General features: G+C 39.9%; 1 protein-coding gene across 1 annotated transcript; it reads right to left on the bottom strand.

Annotated features, from left to right (window-relative positions):
• Positions 1-2842: 2842 nt before the first annotated feature.
• paqr7b (progestin and adipoQ receptor family member VII, b) lies at positions 2843-19970 on the bottom strand. Its single transcript, XM_061951906.1, has 2 exons — positions 19827-19970; positions 2843-7957 (listed from the first exon to the last, which is right to left on the bottom strand). The coding sequence occupies exon 2, from the start codon at positions 7949-7951 to the stop codon at positions 6893-6895; it is 1059 nt and encodes a 352-aa protein (XP_061807890.1). The 5' UTR covers positions 7952-7957; positions 19827-19970; the 3' UTR covers positions 2843-6892.
• Between the last annotated feature and the right edge of the window lie 5337 nt (positions 19971-25307).

Below are 25307 nucleotides of genomic sequence, written 5' to 3'. Positions count from 1 at the left end.
GAGTTTGCAGCCTCACTGATTTAACTACACAGCAAATAAAAGTCACGTTACTTAGCCAATAAACGTTATCTTACATTCAAAACTTACCCTTCTTTGTGCAACTTCAAATGTCGAACGAAGTTGGAAGTTGTTGCGTCTCCGTCTGTAATATTCGAACTGCGTGATTTGCATACGGCAATTCGTTTTTTGTTGACCAAGTCGTAGTTTTTATACCCGAACGAAACCAACTTTAACATAATTGTTTATCACTGGCACGTTGTTGGACCAACTCTTGTTCATTGGTTGTCCTGCAATTTGATTGGATGAATGCTGTGTGATGAAAACAACGTAAATCTAATTTGATTGGCTGTTGTACTGACAGCACACCAGCTGACAGGAATAACACGCTGATAGACAGACAAAGAAAATGAAAAATACAGAGCGCTCCCAAATAACTTTTTAAGCTTTGGATTTTGGGGAAAGTGGCAAGTCATGTCAAGTCATGTCAAGTCAAAAGGCTCAAGTCCAAGTGAAGTCACAAGTCATTGATGTTAAAGTCTAAGTCGAGTTGCAAGTCTCTTTACATTTTGTCAAGTCGAGTCTAAAGTCATCAAATTCATGACTCGAGTCTGACTCGAGTCCAAGTCATGTGACTCGAGTCCACACCTCTGCAATCCGGGGTGTGGGATATGGAGGGGGGCGGGGGGGTTTAAGTTTGGTTGATATCAACACTTCAGTCATCAACAATTGCATCATCAGAGAAATTAAAATTGGAACAGTGTAGGTCTGACTTGGTACATATGTACAGCAAGTAGTGGACACAGAGAGAGAGATCAGAAATTATAAGAAAAAGTGACTACATTTGATTGTTTACATTTGATTATTTACATTCCGAGGAGGTATGATGAGGAAGGGAGGGTGTTAATTTAGGGTTGAAGTTGCCTGGAGGTGTTCTTTTAGTGCGGGTTTGAAGGAGGATAGAGATGCCCTTTCTTTTACACCTGTTGGGAGTGCGTTCCATATTGATGTGGCATTGAAAGAGAATGAGTTAAGACCTTTGTTAGATCGAAATCTGGGATTAACATGGTTAGTGGAGCTCCCCCTGGTGTTATGGTTATGGCGGTCATTTACGTTAAGGAAGTAGTTTGACATGTACTTTGGTATCAGGGAGGTGTAGCGGATTTTATAGACTAGGCTCAGTGCAAGTTGTTTTACTCTGTCCTCCACCCTGAGCCAGCCCACTTTGGAGAAGTGGGTAGGAGTGAGGTGTGATCTGGAGTGGAGGTCTAGAAGTAATCTGACTAGCTTGTTCTGGGATGTTTGGAGTCTAGTCTAGATTTGAGGGTTTTGCAGGTGCTAGGGTACCAGGAGGTGCATACGTAATCGAAAAAGGGTTGAACGAGAGTTCCCGCTAGAATCTTCCTTATCCTTTACACACTGATGTCGCTTGTTGATGCAGTACAGCCTGAGGGATCGAAGGTCACGGGCTTAGCTGTTACGTGCAGTGATTTCTCCAGATTCTCTGAACCCTTTGATGATATTACAGACCGTAGATGGTGAAATCCCTAAATACCTTGCAATAGCTGGTTGAGAAAGGTTTTTCTTAAACTGTTCAACAATTTGCTCACGCATTTGTTGACAAAGTGGTGACCCTCGCCCCATCCTTGTTTGTGAATGACTGAGCATTTCATGGAATCTACTTTTATACCCAATCATGACACCCACCTGTTCCCAATTAGCCTGCACACCTGTGGGATGTTCCAAATAAGTGTTTGATGAGCATTCCTCAACTTTATCAGTATTTATTACCACCTTTCCCAACTTCTTTGTCACGTGTTGCTGGCATCAAATTCTAAAGTTAATGATTATTTGCAAAAAAAAATAATGTTTATCAGTTTGAACATAAAATATGTTGTCTTTGTAGCATATTCAACTGAATATGGGTTGAAAATGATTTGCAAATCATTGTATTTCGTTTATATTTACATCTAACACAATTTCCCAACTCATATGGAAACGGGGTTTGTATATATATATATATATATTTTTTTTATATATATATATATGTATGTGTGTGTGTGTGTGTGTGTGTGTGTGTATGTATACATATGCGTGTATATATGTATATATATATATGTGTTATATGTATACATATATATTTGTATATATATATATATACATATATATTTGTATACATATATATATATATATATATATATATACATACATATATATATATATATATATATATATACATATATATATATATATATATATATATATATATATATATATATATATATATATATATATATATATATATGTGTGTCCATTCATCTTCTTCCGCTTATCCGAGGTAGGGTCGCGGGGGCAGCAGCCTAAGCAGGAAAGCCCAGACTACCTTCTACCCAGCCACTTCGTCCAGCTCCTTCCCCGGGGGTTCCTGAGGCGTTCCCAGGCCAGCCGAGAGACATAGTTTTCCCAACGTGTCCTGGGTCCTCCCCGTGGCCTCCTACCGGTCGGACGTGCCCTACACACCTCCCTAGAGAAGCGTTCGGGTGGCATCCTGACCAGATGCCCGAACCACTTCATCTGGCTCCTCTCGATGTGGAGGAGCAGCGGCTTTACTTTGAGCTCCTCCTGGATGACAGAGCTTCTCACCCTATCTCTAAGGGAGAGCCCCGCCACCCGGCGGAGGAAACTCATTTCAGTTGCTTGTACCCTTGATCTTGTTCTTTCGGTCATAACCCAAAGCTCATGACCATAGGTGAGGATGGGAACGTACAAACCCCGTTTCCATATGAGTTGGGAAATTGTGTAAGATGTAAATATAAACTGAACGTTTGAATTAAAAACAGATGTCTTAAAGAGTTATAGTAACACTTTATTTGTCTTTAATATAGAACATTAGTACAGTCAGTCACACACATCGAGTCAAGAGGCAGAAGACATTATGGTCCTTCTCAGCCTGCTTTCTAGAATGAAGGCAAACATGGGTGGCGTCATTGGAGGCTTTGTTTACACATTCACTTATACTAGTGCTGCCCATGTTCCAGTTAACAGCTCATTATTTTCACTGCATGCAACTTACATAATACGTAACAATGTACTTGCAGCAAAAATACTGCTCACAAATCTGCCCAGTTACTCATACAAGGGTAAAAAAAATGGTTTAAGTGCATTTATATCTTAAATTAAAATAAATACTTGGCTTTAACATTACAAAATGTTTTTATGTATGACAGAGAATTACTTTTCCAATTGAATGAATATGTGGTAAAATAGTAACACAAAAATACCAACAATAGTATAAAAAATCATGCATGTAAACACAGCCAACATGGCCAGCCACAGTACGTACAGTGCTAATTCAATTAGTGCATGATTATTCTCAGTTCCAATCTCACCACATGCGCTCCCATAAAGACATTTAAAGCATCTTGTCCTCCCCGGAATTCCTTCAGTAGTGCCATCCAGTGTTACAAAAACACATTCATTAAACACCATCAAGAACAGAGAGAGTGCTGCCATGCCTGATAACGAAAATATTTGTTGACATTTAACATTTTGTGAGCTCAAACTTGGCAACATGGTCAGTGAGCCAGGGCCTTAACAAATGGATACTTCAAAGGAAAAGTGCACCAATGGGAAAATGATGGCTATTAAAACCGTTTCAAAAGATGCAAAAAAATGCAGAAGTGCTGTATTCCCGCAGAAAAATAGTCTTTTATCTCTAAGTGCTATCAGACGGAGATGAAAGTGATAAGCGGCGGGGGGGTTTTCTGCAGGAAAACAGTTTGTTTACGGTGGAGCGGGAAAGCGTTTCTATACATTCACACGATAACGTCCGCATTGTATACCAAAAGACATGCTTGGATGCACGTACAATGTCATCGCACAGTCACAAACTCATAGCGAAAAGCGAGCAGTCACACAGAGCAACAAAGACCACAGTGCACAGAAAGCTTTGACATCATGGGAAGTGGAAAAAAGGCAAAAGCTGAACTTGCAGCCCTTTGAAGTACAAATATCAACATTGTTAGAACAAAAACCAGTCATCTCTCATCCTTCTGGAGAGTGCCAGCCTCCACACTGTTCAACAGAATGCCGCTCAAAGTGTAGCCTTTTAGAAGGAACAATATTTGGTTTGCAAAATGGGTTTTCAAACTTTAGTCGAAACGAGGCTCATCCTCATTTGACCTTGTGTAAGCCCGATTAATTAAAAAAACAGCATTAAGTCAACATAAAGCCATGTCAAATTGACTTACCGATGTTTTTCTGTTCAGGTTTTTCCTACTACTTTAAATTTATGAGAATCAATGTCAGTCAGTAGTAGGTATATAACAACATAAAACATGTATATCACTGTTATCGTGACCAAAATGATCACGGTTGTTATTATCGCAGTATTGTTGAATGTGCTCAAAAAGGGCTTATGCACACAATGAAATCTTTTGACCAAGTTTTTTTAAATAACTAAATTTAATAGAGAAACCCTTTAGAAAAGCCCCTATTTTGCATCTTTTGTTTTTCTTATGCTTCACTGATAGTGTCTGTCTTAGTATTTAATCTGTTTTAATGGTTTTAAATATTGGTTTGAACTGTAGCACTGAAAGATGTATTTAAATGAAGAGTGCGTGAGAAAATCTATTATTATTATTTGTTAATTCTGGTGGGCGTTGTGGCGTCCTACTCTGTTCAGGGGTCCTTGGAACGCCTCGTAAAAACACCTCTGTCTCGCATTCCTCTGAGTATCAAACAATCCCTAAGAGAACAAAGCTTGTAGGTTCAATGTGCACAATCGAATATCTTAGTTGCTCAGACCACAATGTGTTTACATTATGTCCTATCTTAACGGGGAAATACATGAATGTCTCTTGTCTTCATGTTAGCACTGAAGCTAGCGAGCTGGCGGCAGTCAGGGTGTTTATCAAAGTGCAGTTACCCAATCGTTGTTTTTTTAATCATTTTCTTTTAGAACGCTAAGACTAACCTTTGGAGTTTTACTGCAGTTATCATTAATACTGTTTATCGTTACATCCCTAGTCTAGACATTATCCAAATTCAAGAAATATATATAATATAGAAATAAATATATATATATATATATATATATATATATATATTTGGCCCCTGTTCAGACATCATATAACATACAAAATTAAAAGTGATAATGACCTGAATATAAGGACATGTTTTCCCTAGAGCAGGGGTCTCAAACTCAATTTACCTGGGGGTAAATATTAAATATTTAGTATTTACTTCAGAATCTCGTTTTAACCACATAAATAAACCCGTTATACTTTTACCAGCATCTATAGTGCCCCTGAGCTATGGTAGGCATTATACGTGTAAAAAAAAATGAATGCTTTGACATGGTTCAGTTCTCCAGGAGATGGCTAGAGACACTTATGCTTGCTTAACGGTAGTTGCTCTTTTGGTTGTTCAATGTGCGATTATTTCTTTATCATTTTTATGTTTGCACCGTTGATGTAGTTAATGTAAAGTAGGATTCAAGATTGCCATTATGTATTTAACGCAGGTTTTGGGGCTCCTGACCGAGAGAAAAGGTTGATGCAAAATGGCTTCTCCAGAACTCAAGTCAGAGCTTTTCTTCCTGTCACTTACATACACCAGCGAACTGGAGAGTGACTCAAAGGTTGGCCAAGTTAGTAAACAACAGACAAGAATTAGTAAGGATGCCAATTTTAAAATCAGTGGTGTCGTAAGGCCTATTTTAGGAGGGACAAAGCCTTCCTAAAATATTCGTAAGCCCCCATCAATAATTTGGTGTTTGTTTTTTTGTAACTGTCGACAAAATCAATATCAAGTGTCATAATCTGAGTTAAAACAAACATTGTCATTATTTACTGAAATACAGTATGATTATAAATCTTTCAGTTTTTAAAAAAACTGTAAAAAAAATAATTTCTTAGTCTTTGCTACTATTTTGTGCTACATTTGAACACATCTCTTTGGGGCTAAGCTTCCCTTGTCCTTAAAAAGCTAGTAAGGAAGTAAGATTATCAATGGAGCTCAGTCATAAAATAACTATTGGGCAACTAAGAAAACAAATGATTTCACTAATATTAAAAACATTATTTAAATTTAAAAAATGTTGCATTTTAATTTTTGGGGGGGCGCTATCCTACATACACTAAGCACGGACATAGCCCCCTGGCTAGTCACGACTCGCTAGCAAGAAGCACCGCAAATTTAAAAAAATTAAGGGGGGGAAAATGATTGCGAAGCCGAATGTTCAGTGTGGAAATATGTTTTCCAACCAAATGAGCAAGATGAGCCCATCAACACGGACAAAAAGCCAGTATGACTAAATAGTTGGGAAGTGATGGCAAAAAAAAAAAAAAAAAAGTTTCCAACTGTAAAAAACGTTTTGCAATATTTTTGGAATGAGAGTCCATTTTATTTTTATGTTTGTTTCCTTATTTAGCATAATTGAGCATTCTTGACCTGAATAGTAAAAAGAATACCAATGCAAAAAAAGTTGATCAAAAAGGGATACTTGCATTATTATTATTGTTAGATCTCAAATTAATGCTGTCAACAATATTGTTTATCGGCAATATATTCTGTGGGGGTTTTTGTGCATTATTTGTGGGATAATTTGTTATTGGCCCAGGCCCAGGGACAGCCTCGACGTCAAAGCACTCACTACTCGCTCTTCCTGCCTAACAATGTCTATGACAAGTATTTGTACGCCCACCAGAAACAGGCACACAAGTGCTGACATCATCGTGTATCTAATAATCGGATTGTGTCGGCAATATCCCAACTGTTCTCTACAGCTATGATACGAGATCTTTGTGTTAAAGAGGCTACTGTCAAAAAAATGATAAGATGACAAAATAGGACTGGTAACTGTAAAGCAACTTGAGTTCTAATGTTGCCTTCGTTAATCGTCTTTCTCATGGAGAGAAGCATGCACACGCTTGCGCACGTAAAAAGCAGTGAGAGCACTGCAGCAGGTGGTGAAGATGAAGAGCGCGATGGCGTCGTGAGCGAGATCGCCGTGGAGTCGCTCATAGAGTGGCCTCCGCTCGGTGAAGTCAATCCGCAGCGCTTCGATCTGCATCAGGGTGCACACCATCACGAACACGTGAAAGATTTGGTGGCCCTGCCCGATGAAGTCGCACTTCCCCGGGAACCAGCTCTCCGGGTGAGGCCAGGAGAAGAAATAGGCGCTGATGAGGAAAAAGAGCACATGGTAGAGGTGGTACGCCACAACCGCGTCGGAGCAGCCATCCTGGTAGCAGGTGTATATGCGGTGAACTACGGGGCTGATGTCCAAACAGTAAGCTAAGGCCGAGGGCACCACTTGGAAAAGCTTGTGTGTAAGCTTAGGCAGTGCGGGACTGGCATATTTGCCGTAGCAGCAGCCAAAGCATGTGAGCCAGGCCAAGAAAGCAGCGGCGGGTAAAAAGAGCCCTTGCACTCTGGCGTGCCAAGTCTCCTCGATGGCGTAGTAGTAGTGTGCCAGCGCGCTGCCGTACTGGTAGACGGCAACCCCTACGTAATCCAGGAAGTAGAAGGTGTAGTGGGAGAGCTCGGACTTGGCAGACAAGAGATGAGCAAGCGCACTGAAGGAGAGGTAGGTGAAGGCCGCCAGGAGGATGATGAAGAGGGGCTGAGCGTGAGGGTCTCGCAAAAAATCCACCGTCTCTGAGATCTCCTGCCACTTAACCAAGATGACGAGGGCGGCCAACAGGTGGGTCCATACGTTAATGGTCTCGTTGTGCCTTTGGAAGAGGGTGAGGAAGTAGTAGCGCCAGCTTTGGTCGGGCTGCCTGTAACCGCTGAGGATGTGACGTTCTTGGAACACCCAGGGAACGTCGGACACCTTGACAGTGCAAGGCAGCGTGGGGAAGGCCGACTCCAGCAGCTGGGGGATTTGACGCAGCTGCTGTGCGTTGATGAACAAGCGGCCAATCTGCTCCATCACCACCGTCGCCATGGCAATCTACACAAAGAGCAAGACAGGGATAAGAAGCACGCAAAAAAAGAATAATGTGTTTATTGTTTGCTTGATATAAGGCTGCACGATTAATCGACATCAAGGTTTTAATTGGTGCTATTATGTAACCGCAAGACGCTGAGGATTTTTGGGGGTTTTTCTCCGCCATCACTGGCATTTGAGTGACAGACATGTTAGCCAATCAGAATTGTTGAGCCTCACGTTTCATCCTCACCTTTCTTCCCCGCTTTAAACAGAAAGAGAGATGTCTCGCTCTGTGCATCGCTCTCAGAACCTGAGCGCGTTTATTTAACAGTTGGACTAACTGAACGCAGTAAGACCTCTTTTCAGTCATTCACAATCTTTGTTTCGGTGGGCGGAGAGCGACTCAGTGAGATCGCACACACAGGCAGCACAGACAGAGAGCCTCGCAACCCGCCAGTCAAAAGTTCCGCAAAGTAACAAAAATTAGGAGGAAAAAAATATAGTCATAAAACCAAATGTCCCGTTGTGGGAATATTTCAGCTTCAAATCGGATGGCAATATGAGCCCATCAACATGAACGAACGAGCGAGAATGTCATGATCACGTGATGACAAAACAAACAAAATTGACAACGTCCAACTTCGTTTTTACAACTAGGGGGGAAAAAGCACTTTAAGATATTCAATATGTGAGTACATTTTTTGCTGACAGAAATGAGAGTTCATTTAATTTTTTGGTTTGATAATTTATTAAAGATAACTAAAAGTTGTTTAGCCTTCCATTTACAGTACAATGGTAAACAATTCAACAGTGGTGAGAAATAAAACGTTGTCCTTTTAAATGATTACCTGCATTATTATTGTACAAACTCCGTTTCCATATGAGTTGGGAAATTGTGTTAGATGTAAATATAAACGGAATACAATGATTTGCAAATCATTTTCAACCCATATTAAATTGAATGCACTACAAAGACAAGATATTTGATGTTCAAACTCATGAACTTTATTTTTTTTTTGAAAATAATTAACTTAGAATTTCATGACTGCAACACGTGCCAAAGTAGTTGGGAAAGGGCATGTTCACCACTGTTACATCACCTTTTCTTTTAACAACACTCAATAAACGATTGGGAACTGAGGAAGCTAATTGTTGAAGCTTTGAAAGTGGAATTCTTTCCCATTCTTGTTTTATGTAGAGCTTCAGTCGTTCAACAGTCCGGTGTCTCCGCTGTCGTATTTTACGCTTCATAATGCGCCACACATTTTCGATGGGAGACAGGTCTGGACTGCAGGCGGGCTAGGAAAGTACCCGCACTCTTTTTGTACGAAGCCACGCTGTTGTAACACCTGAGACAACTTTTCTTTCATTAGTAAGTAAGCAAACAAAGGCTCCTAATTTAGCTGCTGACTTAAGCAGTAACATATTGTGTCATTTTCCATTATATTATTTTGTCAAAATGATTAAGGACAAGTGGTAGAAAATTAATTATCAATCTACTTTTCATTTACTGATAATATCTGCTTACTTTCTGTTTCAACATCTTCTATCTATACTTGTGTTAAAATGTAATAATCACGTTTTCTGTTGTTTGGATGCTTTACATTAGTTTTGAATGATACCACAAATTTGGGTATATATCCGATACCAAGTAGTTACAGGATCATACAATGGTCATAATTTAAGTCCTCATGCGTCCAGAGAAGTATTTCCTGAGTTTATAAAAAAATATACATTTTTTAAAAACGAAAAAAGATTTTGTGATGCTAAAAAATATCGATGTAATCATAGTAGTATCGACTAGATACTTTGATTGTCACCACGGAGGCGAGGATTAGTGATTTAGAAATAGCTAAAACACTGCAGACTGCGGCTGGACGTTAGCTGCTAGCTAGCTAGCCATGTCTTAAAGCACCTCTTCCTGAGGGCATTTCAGTGTTATAGCTTCACCTTTATCATTAGTTTTTAAGTCAAAATGCGTCCGTTCTCCCTTTTCTCTCTACACACATTGTCTGCTTGTAAGTACTCCGTGATTGTGCGTTGCCGAACATGCTCCTCTGCTTGTAAAACCAGCAATGTCACGACATGACGACGACGCGCCGTCATGCCCGTTAAAAAAAAGGTACTGTTTAGAGGCGGTACAGTACCAAATATGATTCATTAGTATGGTCGTGGTACTGGTATACTGTACAACCTTAGTGTTAACAGACGCACATGCAGCCTCAGAAGCGAGTAGGAGCAGAAGTACTTGAGTCGATGGGAGAATACGAGCAAGGCTAGACTTGACAGGGAACGCCCAAGTTTCAGGGTTGCTCCACCCAGAGTGTGTCTTGGATTGAGGAGTGCAGTTACAGATTTATGTCAATGAGGAAAATGCGCCTGGGAGGATAGGGCCCTCAGTCCTTAATTATCCAGTTTCAAAATCAGCATTTGAAAAGGAGGAACCAAATTGGTTTGTATGTAGTTGTTTAAAGACTGACACACATTCTCATCAATTGCAGTTACATTTCAGAGGTACAACCAGGATTATTTAAAAAAAATTACATTTCTGTGTGTGCGTGAGTGTTTGTGTGTATTTTTATTATTATTCTTGCGATAAATTACAAAACAAGTTGTGACAGTATAGGCTTTGCCACATGACATGATGTTGACATTTCCTTTCCACACTTGTTGATAGAAACATTCAAGAACTGAGGACATTAAAAGGGGTCCTCCTATCTTGCTCATTTCAGGGGGCTTTAAACATGATATTGGATTCCAGTAAGGCACTAAAGTATAATTCTTTAAATTAAATACTTCATAAATCTCAAGCTGTTTACAAGGTACGGTAAGTTTGCATTCTTGTCCCCTTGACAGACACGCTCGGATTCCTCAGCTTCCTCCTCAACTTTCTGTTGCGATCGGCCAGTTACACACTAGTGCACATTCTCTATCATCGAAATGGTGCCTTCTTCGTCTACACAGCAGATGGTGCCCAAGAGCAGAAACTCACAGTGTCCTAACATTTGACTAGTTGCCCAAATTAGGACTTCTCTGCTGGCCTAAACACTATCAGAAGCACTGAACTTAGATTATAGTATTTGTTACATGAAATTGTATTAACTTATCTGTTTATAATCTTTATTTCATAGCATCTATCTTCACTGCACAGGGTGTAGGTGTATATTAGATTATTTTTTATCCAATCAGATTCTAGCTTCTATGAGCTGCCATGTCAATAATGTAATCTGTCTAGAACCTTTAGAATCAGAAGTGCAGGCCCGATGTCACTTAACCAATGCTAGCAATGAGGCTGTTTCTTTCACAAATTAGATATCAGATTGGCACTATAGTGCCAGGTAGCTAGCCCACTCATTATAAAGTAAGCATTTTTCTGTCCTCTGATTGATTGATCTGAGCAAAACTGTTTCAACAAGTAGAGCGATCTGGACAAAGGATGGATTTTGTCTATAACAGGGGTCTTCAACGTTGTCCAGGCCAAGGACCCACAGACTGATAGAGTGGGAACCCGCTATTTATATATATCTCGCAAATAAAATTAGTTTTCTATAAAACTGGTCATAAAAATAACGTATTATGCAATGCTAAGATATGCAAATAATAGCAGTAGTGCCGCTTATAGTTAGCTGGCAAATAGCGCACTAATATATAGTTCACAACTAGCGTGCTAATTGCTAGCTGGCATCTAGCATGCTAATCGCCACCTAGCGACTAGAGCACTAGTCCCTAGCTGGCAACTAGAGTGCTAATTCCTAGCTGGCAATTGGAGCACTATTTGCCAGCTGGCAAGCGACGCACTAATCGCTAGCTGGCAGCTGTCGCGCTAATAAATAGCTGATAACTATCGCACTAACCACTACCTGGTAACTGCTGTCCTAATAGCTAACTGACAATTACAGCGCTAATTGCTAGCTGGCAATTAGAGCACTATTTGCCATCTGGCAACTAGTCCACTAATCGCTAGCTGCCAATTAGTTCTCAAACCCCTAGCTGGCAAATGACGCACTAATCGCTAGCAGGCAGCAGGCGCGCTAATCAATAGCTGACAACTAGCGCAAATCGATAGCTAACAACTAGTGCGCTAATCGCCAGCTGGCAACATTTTTTTAGCTGGAAACTAGAGCACAAAATGCTAGCTATCATAGATGCTAACATGAAAACAATAACAAAAATTGTTTTATGTTTTTAGGTACAGTGAGTAGGGTTTCTATGACAATGTCATTTATAAACACTACAGTGTGTTGGATCAATGGTTATGTGTATTTAAAAAAAAAGTACATTTATGGAAAAATAATATAAATGGAAAAAGTCCAATCAACTAAATATTGTATGACCTCCTTGCAGTATCTCCACAGACCCACTTTTGAGGACCTCTGGTATATAATAATCAGCATCTCTGGAGAATGGAATATATTTGATCTAAAAAATATATTTTAGTTGTATAATGCTCAAAGTTGTTCAAATTAAAGTTAAAGTACCACTGATAGTCACACACACTAGGTGTGGTGAAATGATCCTCTGCATTTGACCTATCACCCTTGATCACCACCTGGGAGGTGAGGGGAGCAGTGAGCAGCAGCGGGAATCAATTTTGGTGATTTAACCCCCCAATTCCAACCCTTGATGCTGAGTGTCAAGCAGGGAGGTAATGGGTCCCATTTTTATAGTCTGACTCGGGGATTGAACTCACGACCTACCGATCTCAGGGCGGACACTCTTGCAGAAATGTAACTCAGGCAATGATGTATTTGAAAATAATGCTCCCGAAAGATCTCAGTAAAAGATGCATCTTTCTACTTGACAATACAATGCGGTACTTCGGTTTTCGTACGCCCCACCTTTCGTATGATTCAGTTTTCGGCAAAGGTTTTCGCCAGTATTTTGCCCTGGTTTTAGTAAACTGTCTCAGTTATCGTACGGCCAAACATTGCGTACTACGAGCTAGGCCATTTGCCTGTGTAACATTCACAGAAAAACTAAGAATCATACGCCTTGGTTACTTCGTCTTTGTGCCTTGTTTTTTTAATTGAGTAGGACTGCAAAATAAGAAAAAGAAAAGTGGCCAATGCTAGCACTTTGATAAATAACGTTAGAAACACTTGAATTCAAGTAAGAACTCATAGCAAAGTTCCAAGGTTCTGTCTGCATGGCCCTGCCTTCAACTCCTGCCTCTCCATTCATCACTGTCTTCACCAAGTTTTCAATAAAAGGTAAACAATGTTAAATGCTCATTTATCCACTTCATTCATCATTTGTTTATTTGGCATTGCTTTCTGCATGTGAAAATATTATTATTCTATATGAGGTGGCGACCTGTCCAGGGTGTACCCCGTCTTTCGCCCGAATGCAGCTGAGATAGGCTCCAGCACCCCCCGCGACCCATGGACTGTGTTTTGTGTAAAAATGTTTGTGTGTTTGGAAGTGATTCATTGGATTTACATTATTTTTTAATGGGGAACATAGCTTTTTGGAATTCAAAAACCAAGGTACCACTGTAATGTAGTGGTGATCCTAATTATGATTCTCTAAACCAGGGGTCAGCAACCCGCGGCTCTTGAGCCGCATGCGGCTCTTTAGCACAGCCCTAGTGGCTCCCTGGAGCTTTATATGGAAATGGAAAAGATGATAGAAAAATATATTTGTTGTTTTAATATTATTTCTGTAGGAGGATAAACAACCTTCCTAATTGTTAGAAAGCCCATTGATTAATATGTTTGTGTTTATGCTTCATTGACGACAATATTTGGTGAGCGCCGTTTCGTTGTACTAATTCTGGCGGTCCTTGAACTTACCGTAGTTGGTTTACTTGTACGACTTTCTCCGTCACTGCCACAGAAAGGCGTGTTTTATGCCACTCCTTTGTCTCATTCTGTCCACCAAACGTTTTATGCTGTGCAGGAATGCACAAAGGTGAGCTTTGTTGATGTTATTGACTTGCGTGGAGTGCTAATAATCCATGCTAACATGCTATTTAGGCTAGCTGTATGTACATATTGCATCATTATGCCTCAATTGTAGGTATATTTGAGTTCATTTAATTTCCTTTACTTATGTTCTCTGTGTATTTAATTTATATTTGCATGTTTCATGACACATTATCTGTATGTAATATTGGCTGCATTTCTGATTGTGTGCCACGCTGTAGTTCGCTGAGCTCCACACAAGGATCTGGGCTCGAGGGCAATGCAAACTCCTTCAAGATAGCTAAAAATAATGAACCAATCAGGATCGCCGGGCAGGATTTTATAGATGTGACGTAGCGCCGAAGCGACTGTTTGATTCAAACAACAATGGCGGCACGCAGCGAGGAGTCGTGTGCTGACATTGATTCTGCTACTGCAACTGATCTGTCGAATCTATCAAATATTAATTCTTTAAAAGATGAACAGATAACTGTTCGCTCAGTCGTTATCCAATATGTCGGCTGTTCTGTTTTAGATTTCCCAGCGTCGCTCTCAGCGTCACGGGTTGATTTCGATGTGAGTGGTTGAAGTAGGACGTCATTCAAGATAACGGACAAGTGGTTTATCCAATCACATACAATGATTTTTTTACAAGGCCCCGCCTTCTGAAATACATCTCCTATTGAGAAGTGACAGATCATTGTGTGGAGCTAAGCGAACTACAAGGATCTGGCAAGAGTCAGGTTAATGTTCCAAACCACAGCGAACGTTACGATGTTGTTCCAGACCACAGCAAACGTTACCCAGCTGGCAAAGATTGTAATAAATCCATTAGATGAAGACAGCTTGTTCTTTCCTTTAACTTGGGCACACACCTTTGGCAGTCTTAAGCCAATAATTTCCAGGAGTTATCTCACCCTCTGAGACACTTACTTAATGTGTTGCCTTCATTATAACACTCACATAAAGCTTTTAACTTTTTGCGGCTCCAGACAGATTTGTTTTTTTGTACTTTTGGTGCAATATGGCTCTTTCGACATGTTGAGTTGCCCGTCCCTGGTCTAACCAAATGCAACATTTGAGCAAGACCGGTGAAAAACATGGCCGCGTCTTTGCAGTACTTGGCAACGAACTGTCAATAAGTCCTCAACCATTTATCTAATGATATTAAACTAGTTTAAACGTGCTTATTTTGAGTGGTAAAACAATAAACATTGGTTAATGTTACACTTGCATGAGTCAGATTTACATAATAACACATTTATAAAGAATTGTCAGTGACTGAGTCTGTTGTTGTTTATGCAACAGATGAATATGATAATACCACTTCTGAGAGAGGTCCTACCGACGAATAGGAGAAGGTAAAGGTAATACTTTTTTTTCCCCATTTTGCAATCTTCCAAACATACTCAATGAATGAATGATGTACGTTTAACCGATTCTGTCGTCTTAGATCATGGGTGTCAAGTTTGGCCCGCTGTGTAATTTCACTTGGCCCTTGAGGCGATATCAAATTAACACTAGAGCTGGCCCCCCGATTATATACAGCGGCGGTTCCGCGGTAACACCGCATTCACAGCTAATTCTCATACTTGCCAAACCTCCCGGGAGACTCCCAAATTTCAGTGCCCCTCCCAAAAACCATCAAGTCTGCTTTTCATCCAGTCCAACAAGTGCTGGCCTAGTCACATAATATGTGCGGCTGCTGCACGCACACACAAGTGAATGCAAGGCATACTTGATCTTCAGCGATACAGGTTACACTGAGCGTGCCCGTAAAAAACAACTTTAACACTGTTAGAAATACGCCACACTGTGAATCCACACCAAACAAGAATGACAAACACATTTCGGAGAACATCCGCACTGTAACACAACATAAACACAACAGAACAAATACCCAGAACCCTTTGCAGCACTAACTCTTCCGGGACGCTGCAAGGTGTGCGTGTGTGTGTGTGTGTGTGTGTGTGTGTGTGTGTGTGTGTGTGTGTGTGTGTGTGTGTAGTGTCCCGGAAGAGTTAGTGCTGCAAAGGGTTCTGGGTATTTGTTCTGTTGTGTTTATGTTGTGTTAAGGTGCGGATTCACAGTGTGGCGTATATTTGTAGCAATGTTAAAGTTGCTTATACGGGCACCCTCAGTGTAAACTGCATCGCTGTTGATGAAGTGTGCATTGCATTCACGTGTGTGTGCGTTCAGAAGCCGCTCATATCTTGTAACTGGGCGGGCACGTTGCTAGAATGAATGAAAAGCGGACATGACGACAGCTCGTAGAGGACGTTGAAAGCAGTGCCCGTAAGGCACGCCCCCAAGACTATAGAATACGAGGTATAATGACTGAGGAACACCTTCGTTCGATAATGAAGGTTGCCTGAGCCCCGACATTAATGAACTAGCATCCAAGAAAAGATGGCAGGTATCTGGCTTTGGCACATCAGATTAGATCAGTGTGTTGCAAACTGAGCAGTTTAAAGTTAAAGTCATTTTATTTTCAAATTTATTAGCCTGTGGAAAAAGTTAATGTTGATATTTACCTCAGAAGGCTACAAATAGAAAAGAGGCATTACATTTGTATTTAAATTATATTTGATAGGCCATTGATATTTTTTAATTATTATTATTATTATTTGATACTCGATTTTGCATGTCACTATAAAGTTATATAAGCCTTGCTTGTTCAATATTTAATGCAAAACTTGTTTCGGTCCCTATCAAAAAGGTTCATTTGTTTAACCTTGGCCCGCAGCTTTGTTCAGTTTTAAATTTTGGCCCACTCTGTATTTTAGTTTGACACCCCTGTCTTAGATCCGAACCTCTGTGGACCTCAAGCAGGTCGTCTACAAGCCTGACGAGATAGAGAGAGATGAACTGGTAAAGACTTACCTTTCCTCCAACAGCAACCGGACGCCTTGGAGACGTTTAACCGCGGCACCATTGCCTACCCCTGGTCTAAACCTATCAGAAGTCTACACTATACTTTCTAATGTTAGTGTCTGCTCTTTGTAAGGACATCAGTTTAGACAGCTACTGTATTGGATATCAACCCATTAAGGGGGTGAGAGAAGTTCATATTCATAAGGTTTAATATCAATAAAAGGATCTTGCAATGTCTATGTTGCGCTCAAACTTGATTTTCCTGTCACATGCTTGTGTGTGTGCGTGCGTGCGTGCGTGTGTGCGTGGGTGTGTGTGTGTGTGTGTGTGTGTGTGTGTGTGTGTGTGTGTGTGTGTGTGTGTTCTTGCATTTCTACCCTTCTTGAGACATCAACAAGGAAAAGTACCTTCCATATGAGGACCGGTGAACAAGTTAGGACTTGCATCTAATAGAGAGCCAAATACTAGTCTGTGAACATTGCTCCAAAGTCAGGATTTTTTGTTGATTTAATGTGCATAGAAAAGTAAACATTGACAGGTGCAAAGGCAGCAACATATGATAAAACAAAACGGCAGCTAAAGAAGGACTTCCCTATTCATCCCCGAAAAAACCTGCCAGATGAACAGCTGATTTTACGACTTCCGGTGCTGACGTAAGACAACCCATATGTGACCATAGAATGAACAAATACACTATGGTACTAAGACTGTAGTGGCCATTAACAGCTAGCTTCTACAGTAAAATTATAACTTTTGTCATAATTTTGCCAAGTGAAATTCCGATTGTTATTATAATATTGCCAAAATGTTAAAGTTTTCTTATAAAATTGTGACTTTTGTCGAGTAAAGTCACAATTTTCAAACTCTTTTCATGAAATTGCTACAATTTTAAGCGTTTCTTGTACAATTGTGACTGTTATTGAGTAAAATTCCAACTTTTATCAGAATATTGCACAAATGTTCAGTTTTTCTTGTAAAGTTTTGACTTGCGTTGAGTAAAATTACGACTTTTATTATAATACTGCCAACATTCTAAGTGTTTCTTGTGAAATTGTGACCTTTTTCGTGTGAAATTCCAACTCATTTTTCACAACAAGCTTTTTTATATTGGCATAGTATGTATATATTATTAATGTTGTAAATACACATCTTTATATATCTACAAAAGGTGGTCTAAAGAGGTAGGCTTTTTTCCTCAGGTCTCAAGAAGGTAACAAATACAATAATGTGCGTGTGTGCGTGTGCGTGTGTGTGTGTGTGTGTGTGTGTGTGTGTGTGTGTGTGTGTGTGTGTGTGTGTGTGTGTGTTTCTATTTCTACCCTTCTTGAGACATCAACAAGGAAAAGTACCTTCCATATGAGGACCGGTGAACAAGCTAGGACCGAAATCATGGTCCCAGTACAGAAAACCATTGCATCTAATAGAGAGCCAAATACTAGAGTCTGTGAACATTGCTCCAAAGTCAGGGTTTTTTGTTGATTTAATGTGCATACAGAAGTAAACATTGACAGGTGCAAAGGCAGCAATATATGATAAAACAAAACGGCAGCTAAAGGACTTCCCTATTCATCCCCGAAAAAACCCGCCAGGTGAACAGCTGATTTTACGACATCCGGTGCTGACGTAAGACAACCCATGTGAGACCATAGGATGAACAAATACACTATGGTACTAAGACTGTAGTGGCCATTAACAGTTAGATTCTACAGTAAAATTACAACTTTTGTCATAATTTGGCCAAGTGAAATTCCGATTATTATTATAATATTGCCAACATTTTTTAGTTTTCTTAATAAAATTGTGACTTTTGTCGAGTAAAGTTACAACTTACCACTTTGAAAAGTATACCTGCACTTGTCACTTTCAAAAAACAAACAAAATTGTGGCTAGTTGAGCAACAATCGTGTTCACATGTTTAGTTTTTACAAATGTTTACTAATTGGTTTTTATCTAGTCTGCACTTTGTCTGTGTTATTATTATTATTATTGGCTTTTATCTAGTTTGCACTTTGTCTGTATTATTACTATTATCATTGTCTGTATTATTACTATTATCATTATTATCGACTCCTCTTTGCCTTATTCTTTTTATTTTCCTATTTTAATTATGTTAGATCTGTGTTGTTGTTTTTGTTGGGGACAAGTGTTGTAAATTAGCTTTCGCTACAAACACTATGATGCATGCATTGGATAACTGTTTCAGATATCTATGTTTCTGTATCCGTCCCTATTTCAAATAAACCTAAAAAAAATAAAACATTTTCATGAAATTGCTACAATTTTAAGCATTGCTTGTACAGTTGTGACTGTTATTGAGTAAAATCCCAACTTTTATCATAATATTGCACAAATGTTCCGTTTTTCTTGTAAAATTTTGACTTGCGCTGAGTAAAATTACGACTTTAATTATAATACTGCCAACATTCTAAGTGTTTCTTGTGAAATTCCAACTCATTTTTCACAACAAGCTTTTTTATATTGGCATAGTATGTATATATTATTAATGTTGTAAATACACATCTTTATATATCTATCAAAAGATGGTCCTAAAGAGGTAGGGTTTTTTTCTCAGGTCTCAAGAAGGTAACAAATACAAGAATGTGTGTGTGCGTGTGTGTGTGTGTGTGTGTGTGTGTGTGTGTGTGTGTGTCAAGAGGAAAGGCGTGCAGTGATGAATGGGGGAAGATTACGTAACATTACCCATCCGACATCCACACCCTTTTCCTCAACACAAAGGTTATTTTCAAATATTCGTAAGCAGGAAAAATTATGAATTCTTGTTTTATAACCATCAATGATACAAACACGCGCGTGCACTGTGGAAGACGTGGGCCTGTTGAATTCGTGTTCCTTTTCCTGCAAATTGTGCACTGCCTGTCTGTAAAAATTCAACATCCAGCGCATTTTTGGCGTACATATTTAATCAAATAAAACACCTGCTCCAGTATATATATATATATAGATAATATATATATACATTTAAACTACATGCGTTATTTTAATTAGCGAGATAAAGCTTCACGTGCCAGTGCTCGAAATGCTAGAGGCGTTGACGGAAATCTCCCCTGAACCATGTCGATAACCAAAAAAGCACCACAAGAAGACTCACATACCTCTAAATAGTGGAATCAATCCAAAGTCTCACAATGGACAGACGACGAAGGACGTACAGCCTGATAAAATATTAAAAACATTGCGCGACGAGTTACGGATAGAGGATGGCCGTGAAGGGGGGGGGGGCAGTGCCTGGTCGCACCGCGCACGCGCAGACTACTTGTCCAGGGTACTTGAAGGTCTTTTGACAGACACCTCATTCAACCAATGAGAGGAAAATGGCACGTTTCCTTTCACCAATGAGAGCAGGCGTGCCACCCACTCAACACAGACTTCCACAGACAAATGATGTGTAGCACTAGATTCCACTTTTCCACCGTATAACGTCATCAAGTGCATCACATATCGCTAATTATATACATTGTGGTATGTAGTAGTAGTATAAACTGACTTATTACTGTAATTATATCTATTTATTTACAGTAAATGCAAGAATACCAGGGTGCTTAATTTTTTTAACAAGACATATTCCTTGCCCCCTCCTGCTCTGTCACTGATGAGTGCTAGTTAAAGTTAAAGTTCAAAGTTAAAGTACCAATGATAGTCACACACACACTAGATGTGGTGAAATTTGTCCTCTGCATTTGACCCATCCCTTAGAGAAGGGGAGGGTGTGGGGGGGGGTTACCCACATATGCAGTCCTCTCCAAGGTTTCTCATAGTCATTCACATCGACGTCCCACTCGGGTGAGTTTTCCTTGCCCTTATGTGGGCTCTGTACCGAGGATGTCGTTGTGGCTTGTGCAGCCCTTTGAGACACTTGTGATTTAGGGCTATATAAATAAACATTGATTGATTGATTGATTGATTGATTGATTGATTGATTGTTCACCCCCTGGGAGGTGAGGGAAGCAGTGGGCAGCACCAGTGGGCAGCAGCAGTGGCCGCAGCCGGGAATCATTTTTGCTGATTTAACCCCCAATTCCAACCCTTGATGCTGAGGGAGGTAATGGGTCCAATTTTTATAGTCTTTGGTTTGAACTCACAACCTACCGGACACTCTAACCACAAAGCCACTGAGCAGGTGATGACTAATTTAGCATTTAGGCCCCGTTTACGCTAAGGGTAATCCCACCTAACCTTATCCGTGTCCACACACAACAATGCCACCGTTTAAGACCCCCTCCGTCTGCCGTCTGCCGGCGCAACGCGACCTAATACGCATGCGCGGAAAATGCGCACGTTATAGTCACCTCCAGTGTTGCTTTGTGTGCAAGTTCTTAAATTTAACTCATCTGGACAATATCCAGTGTTGTGTTATTTCAGTGTACAGAGTCACATTTGTGGGCCACACCTTTCTTTGCACTTCTATATTTTTTATATTTTTATATATTTACACATTGTTTTCTTGCATGCACACATCGCACTGTATGGAATGGCCTCAATCTCGTTACCCTGCGTAATGACAATAAAGCTGATTCTGATTCTGATTCTGATTTCAAATAACTGGAATCCAGTGTGTTGTGGGGCCCTATTGTAGTGAATCACACATGAAACATCATAAATTAATAAAATCTTTATTAGACACGTAAACAATGTGATAAAGAACATTTTACATCAATCAAACTAGGGATCTAGATATCTGGTCAGGACTCTCCTCACTCTTTTGCCTTCACCTTCATTGTCCATTTGTTTTTGGTGACTTTATATACTCTGGACCTAGACGTTGAGTCCGCGACATACATGGCGGACAATAACTGATACAGTCTGCTTTGCCAGTCCAAAAGCATTCGCCATTTTCCGTAGTTTTCCCTGGACGGCCAGGTACTACAAAGCACACGCTACCTTGTTTTATCACATCCACGGATGCTCGCATTCTCCTTGTCTCTCCTTCAACAAATGGACAAAGTTTTTCGTTTAATAAAATCCCAGCTGACCTGGACATTCGAAGGTTCTCTTGCCGTCTGAGAAGTGTTGTATCCGAAATAGCTGCAATCGCTTTCTCTTAAGGTATTCATGTGTGATTTAGCGTCTGTACAGACAGAAGGAGAAACACAGGCATGTCTGGATGACTCGCCTCCATATTTCCAGTGGTTAGCTCCGAGTTACGAAATCGCTTTATTATGAAGTTGGCTGTGGCACGTTCTTTCTGACGTCACTTCCTGTGTGGGGGGCGGTCTTTCTGGCGTCACTTCCTCTCCGAACTCAGTTTGTAAACGATCAATGAGTCCATAAAAAGCTAAGAGCTGGGGATTCAAGAAATACACGGTACACTTACCCGTGTAAAAAATTATCCGAGGATGGGAACCTTAATCAATAGTTTAGTGAGGCTGAAACGGGGCTTAGGCTAAATAATTATTTGTTTAAAGGGTTATCCGGCTTAGTGTAGACATGGCCTTAGTCCCACTAACCTCAGAGGCGCACAGCATGAGTGCTTGTGTTAAAATTTAGGAGTACTAGAGAGAGTACCAGAGATGATTTGAGAAGGTTTATAAATTTAAATTAAATTTTTTTAAACAAATCAATTACTTAACAATGATTTACTAATTAACATGTTATAATATGTAAATTATAAATGTACAACAATTAAATTTAGGTTTGATCAAAAAAGTATTTTAAAAATCATTTTGCGTGAATAAAAAATGTGAAAAATGTTCTGCTTTGGGCCCCAATTTAGCCTGCTGAATAATGGTAATGTGACATATGAGAACTTATGGCGATCAGAGTGAATAAAATTCATATTGACAGATGAAGTTGAATTCTGACTTAGAGTTTAGCATAGAGTAACGAGAAGGTAAATTATGCACCAAGTGTAACAGGACTGCGGCTGTGCATTGGTGTAGATTTGGCCATTACCTGTAGGTTGTAAGTGGAAGGTTAGCAAATTCAGTGGAAGGTGACAAATTAAATTAATGATGGCAAAGGTATAATTTCTGAGAGAAAATCTAACGGGTAGAGGATTGAACCCTGTGGAATTCCACATAGCATTGGTTTTGTTTACCCTCAACCTTGTAGCCCAGCTGTGTAACTTTGTGTTAGATAAAAAAGCAATTCCACATTCATCACTTCTTAGTACAGATGATCAGGTATATCAACTACACCGCTCCATTAATATTCAATTAATAGAATTAAATGTGTTCATTAGTCCACCTTTAATAATGAGTGCTTACCAGATTACTTAAAGCAATATGTCTTGGAAAGAGAAAATGCACTGCAAAACAAAGAACAAATAGGAGGAAACTGGAGTCACCATTTGTGACCAAAATGTAAGAAAGCACCTAAAGGAAATTAGATTTAAACACAGAAAAGCTAAACGAAAGTAGTCATTAACACCTAAACATAAAAAACAAGCTTTCAATGGGCGAAGGAAAACCAATCATGGACTATAGATGACTGGATGAAAATCATATTCAGTGATGATGCTGGAACTTTTGTTTGGTGTCGTTCAAATGAGATTTATGAAGACGACTGCCTGAAGAAAACATGCAAATGACCACAGTCATTTATTGTATGGGGCTGCATGTCAGGTAATGGCACTGGGGAGATGACTGTCATTTCATCTTCAATATATGCACAACTTTGCATTCACATTTTGGACGCTTTTCCTATTGCATCAATTGAAAGGACGTTTGAGGATGATGACATGTTTTTCATGATGAAAGCCATAAAGCAACAACTGTAAAAACTTTCCTTGAAGAAAGATAAGGTCAATGTCATGGCCTGCAAATAGTCCGGTTCTCAATCCAAAGTAAAATGTTTGGTGAAAATGAAAGAAAATGGTCCATGACAAGGCTACAACCTGCAAAGCTGATCTGACAACAGCAATCAGAGAAAGTTGGAGCAAGATTGATGAAGAGTATTGTTTGTCACTCCTTAAGTCCATGCCTCAGAGACTGTAAGTTGTTATAATAGCCAGAGGCGGTGCAACAAAATACTAGCAGTGTATTGTAGTTTCTTCTTCATGATTCTATAGTTTGCCTGAAAATTGAGTGATTCAATATTTATTTCATTCTGCTTGACCAAAAAAATGAAACTGTTACTACCACACTTTATTTTATTGTGTTTCTTAAATCCAGAAAGTTGCCAATAGAAATGAAGATAGTTTTGTGTCATGTCTGTTACCTGCTTTAGAAAAAAATAAGTAAATGAACATCCTTCAAGTCTGGTGATTCCATATTTTCACAGGGGATGTACAATTATGTAACGGACATTACAAATGGCCAAATTATACAAACAGTGCATCTGGAAAGTATTCACTTCGCTTCACTTTTTGCCATATTTTGTTAAGACTAAATATTTTTCTCATGGTCTGAGAGTCTTTCAGGTGCATTTTGGCAAACTTTCGAAGAAACGCCTTCCGTCTGGCTACTATATCATACAGGCCTGAGTGGTGGATTGCTGCAGGGATGGTTGTCCTTCTGGGAGGTTCTCCTCTCTCCACAGAGGAATGCTGTAGCTCTGACAGAGTGACCACCAGGTTCTTGGTCACCTCTCTGACTAGACTAAGATGAATGCAGCAATGTACAGAGACATCCTGGATGAAAACCAACACTTCCCACCCAACCTGATGCAGCTTGAGAGGTGCTGCAAAGAGGAATGGGCAAAACTGCCCAAAGATAGGCGTGCCAAGCTTGTGGCATCATACTCAAAAAGACTTTAGGCTGTAATTGCTGCAAAATGTGCATCAATGCATTGAGCAAAAGCTAAAATACTCATGTACATAAGAGTCGTTTTTATCTTTAAAATTTGATAAATTAGCAATAAAAAAAACTTTTACTTGGTCAATGCGGGTTATTGTCTGTAGAATTTTGAGGACAACAATGAGTTTATTCTATTGTGGAATAAAGCTGGAACCTACACAGGGGTTAGTGCATGTGCCTCACAATATGAAGGTCCTGGGTTAGAACCTGGGCTCGGGATCTTTCTGTGTGGAGTTTGCATGTTCTCCCCGTGACTGTGTGGGTTCCCTCCCACCTCCAAAAACATGCACCTGGGGATAGGTTGATTGGCAACACTAAATGGTCCCTAGTGTGTGAATGTGAGTGTGAATGTTGTCTGTCTATCTGTGTTGGCCCTGCGATGAGGTGGCGACTTGTTCAGGGTGTACCTCGCCTTCCGCCCGAATGTAGCTGAGAGAGGCTCCAGCACCCCCTGCGACCCCGAAAGGGACAAGCAGTAGAAAATGGATGGATGACATAAAAAAATTTGGATGCACTGTAGCAACATTTGTATTTAATGAGCAAAGGATTGAACCCAATATAAAAAATGGTTTCGACCTGTACCTCGTTGACCAAAAAAGCTTGAACTATACCATCTGTCAAGTAAAAATGTTGCAGAATGTTAACAAACTCGGTGTAAGAAAACAAGTGACGACTCAAGAAATGATTGCATTTGTTGGCAAGGGTAACATTTAATGGGCTATGGACGGATCTTTGTGCAACCCCATATGCTATTGATTTGGTTGACCTGCACCTCAGTGAACCAAAGTCTTATTCCTATGCCTCTCAATCAGAACTGCATGGTCCAAGTGTGCCTTTTTG

The sequence above is a fragment of the Nerophis lumbriciformis genome, linkage group LG04 (genome assembly GCF_033978685.3).
Source record: "Nerophis lumbriciformis linkage group LG04, RoL_Nlum_v2.1, whole genome shotgun sequence".
Classification (NCBI taxonomy): domain Eukaryota; kingdom Metazoa; phylum Chordata; class Actinopteri; order Syngnathiformes; family Syngnathidae; genus Nerophis; species Nerophis lumbriciformis.
Note: the sequence above shows the minus strand (reverse complement) of the source record. Positions and strands in the feature narration are given on the sequence as shown.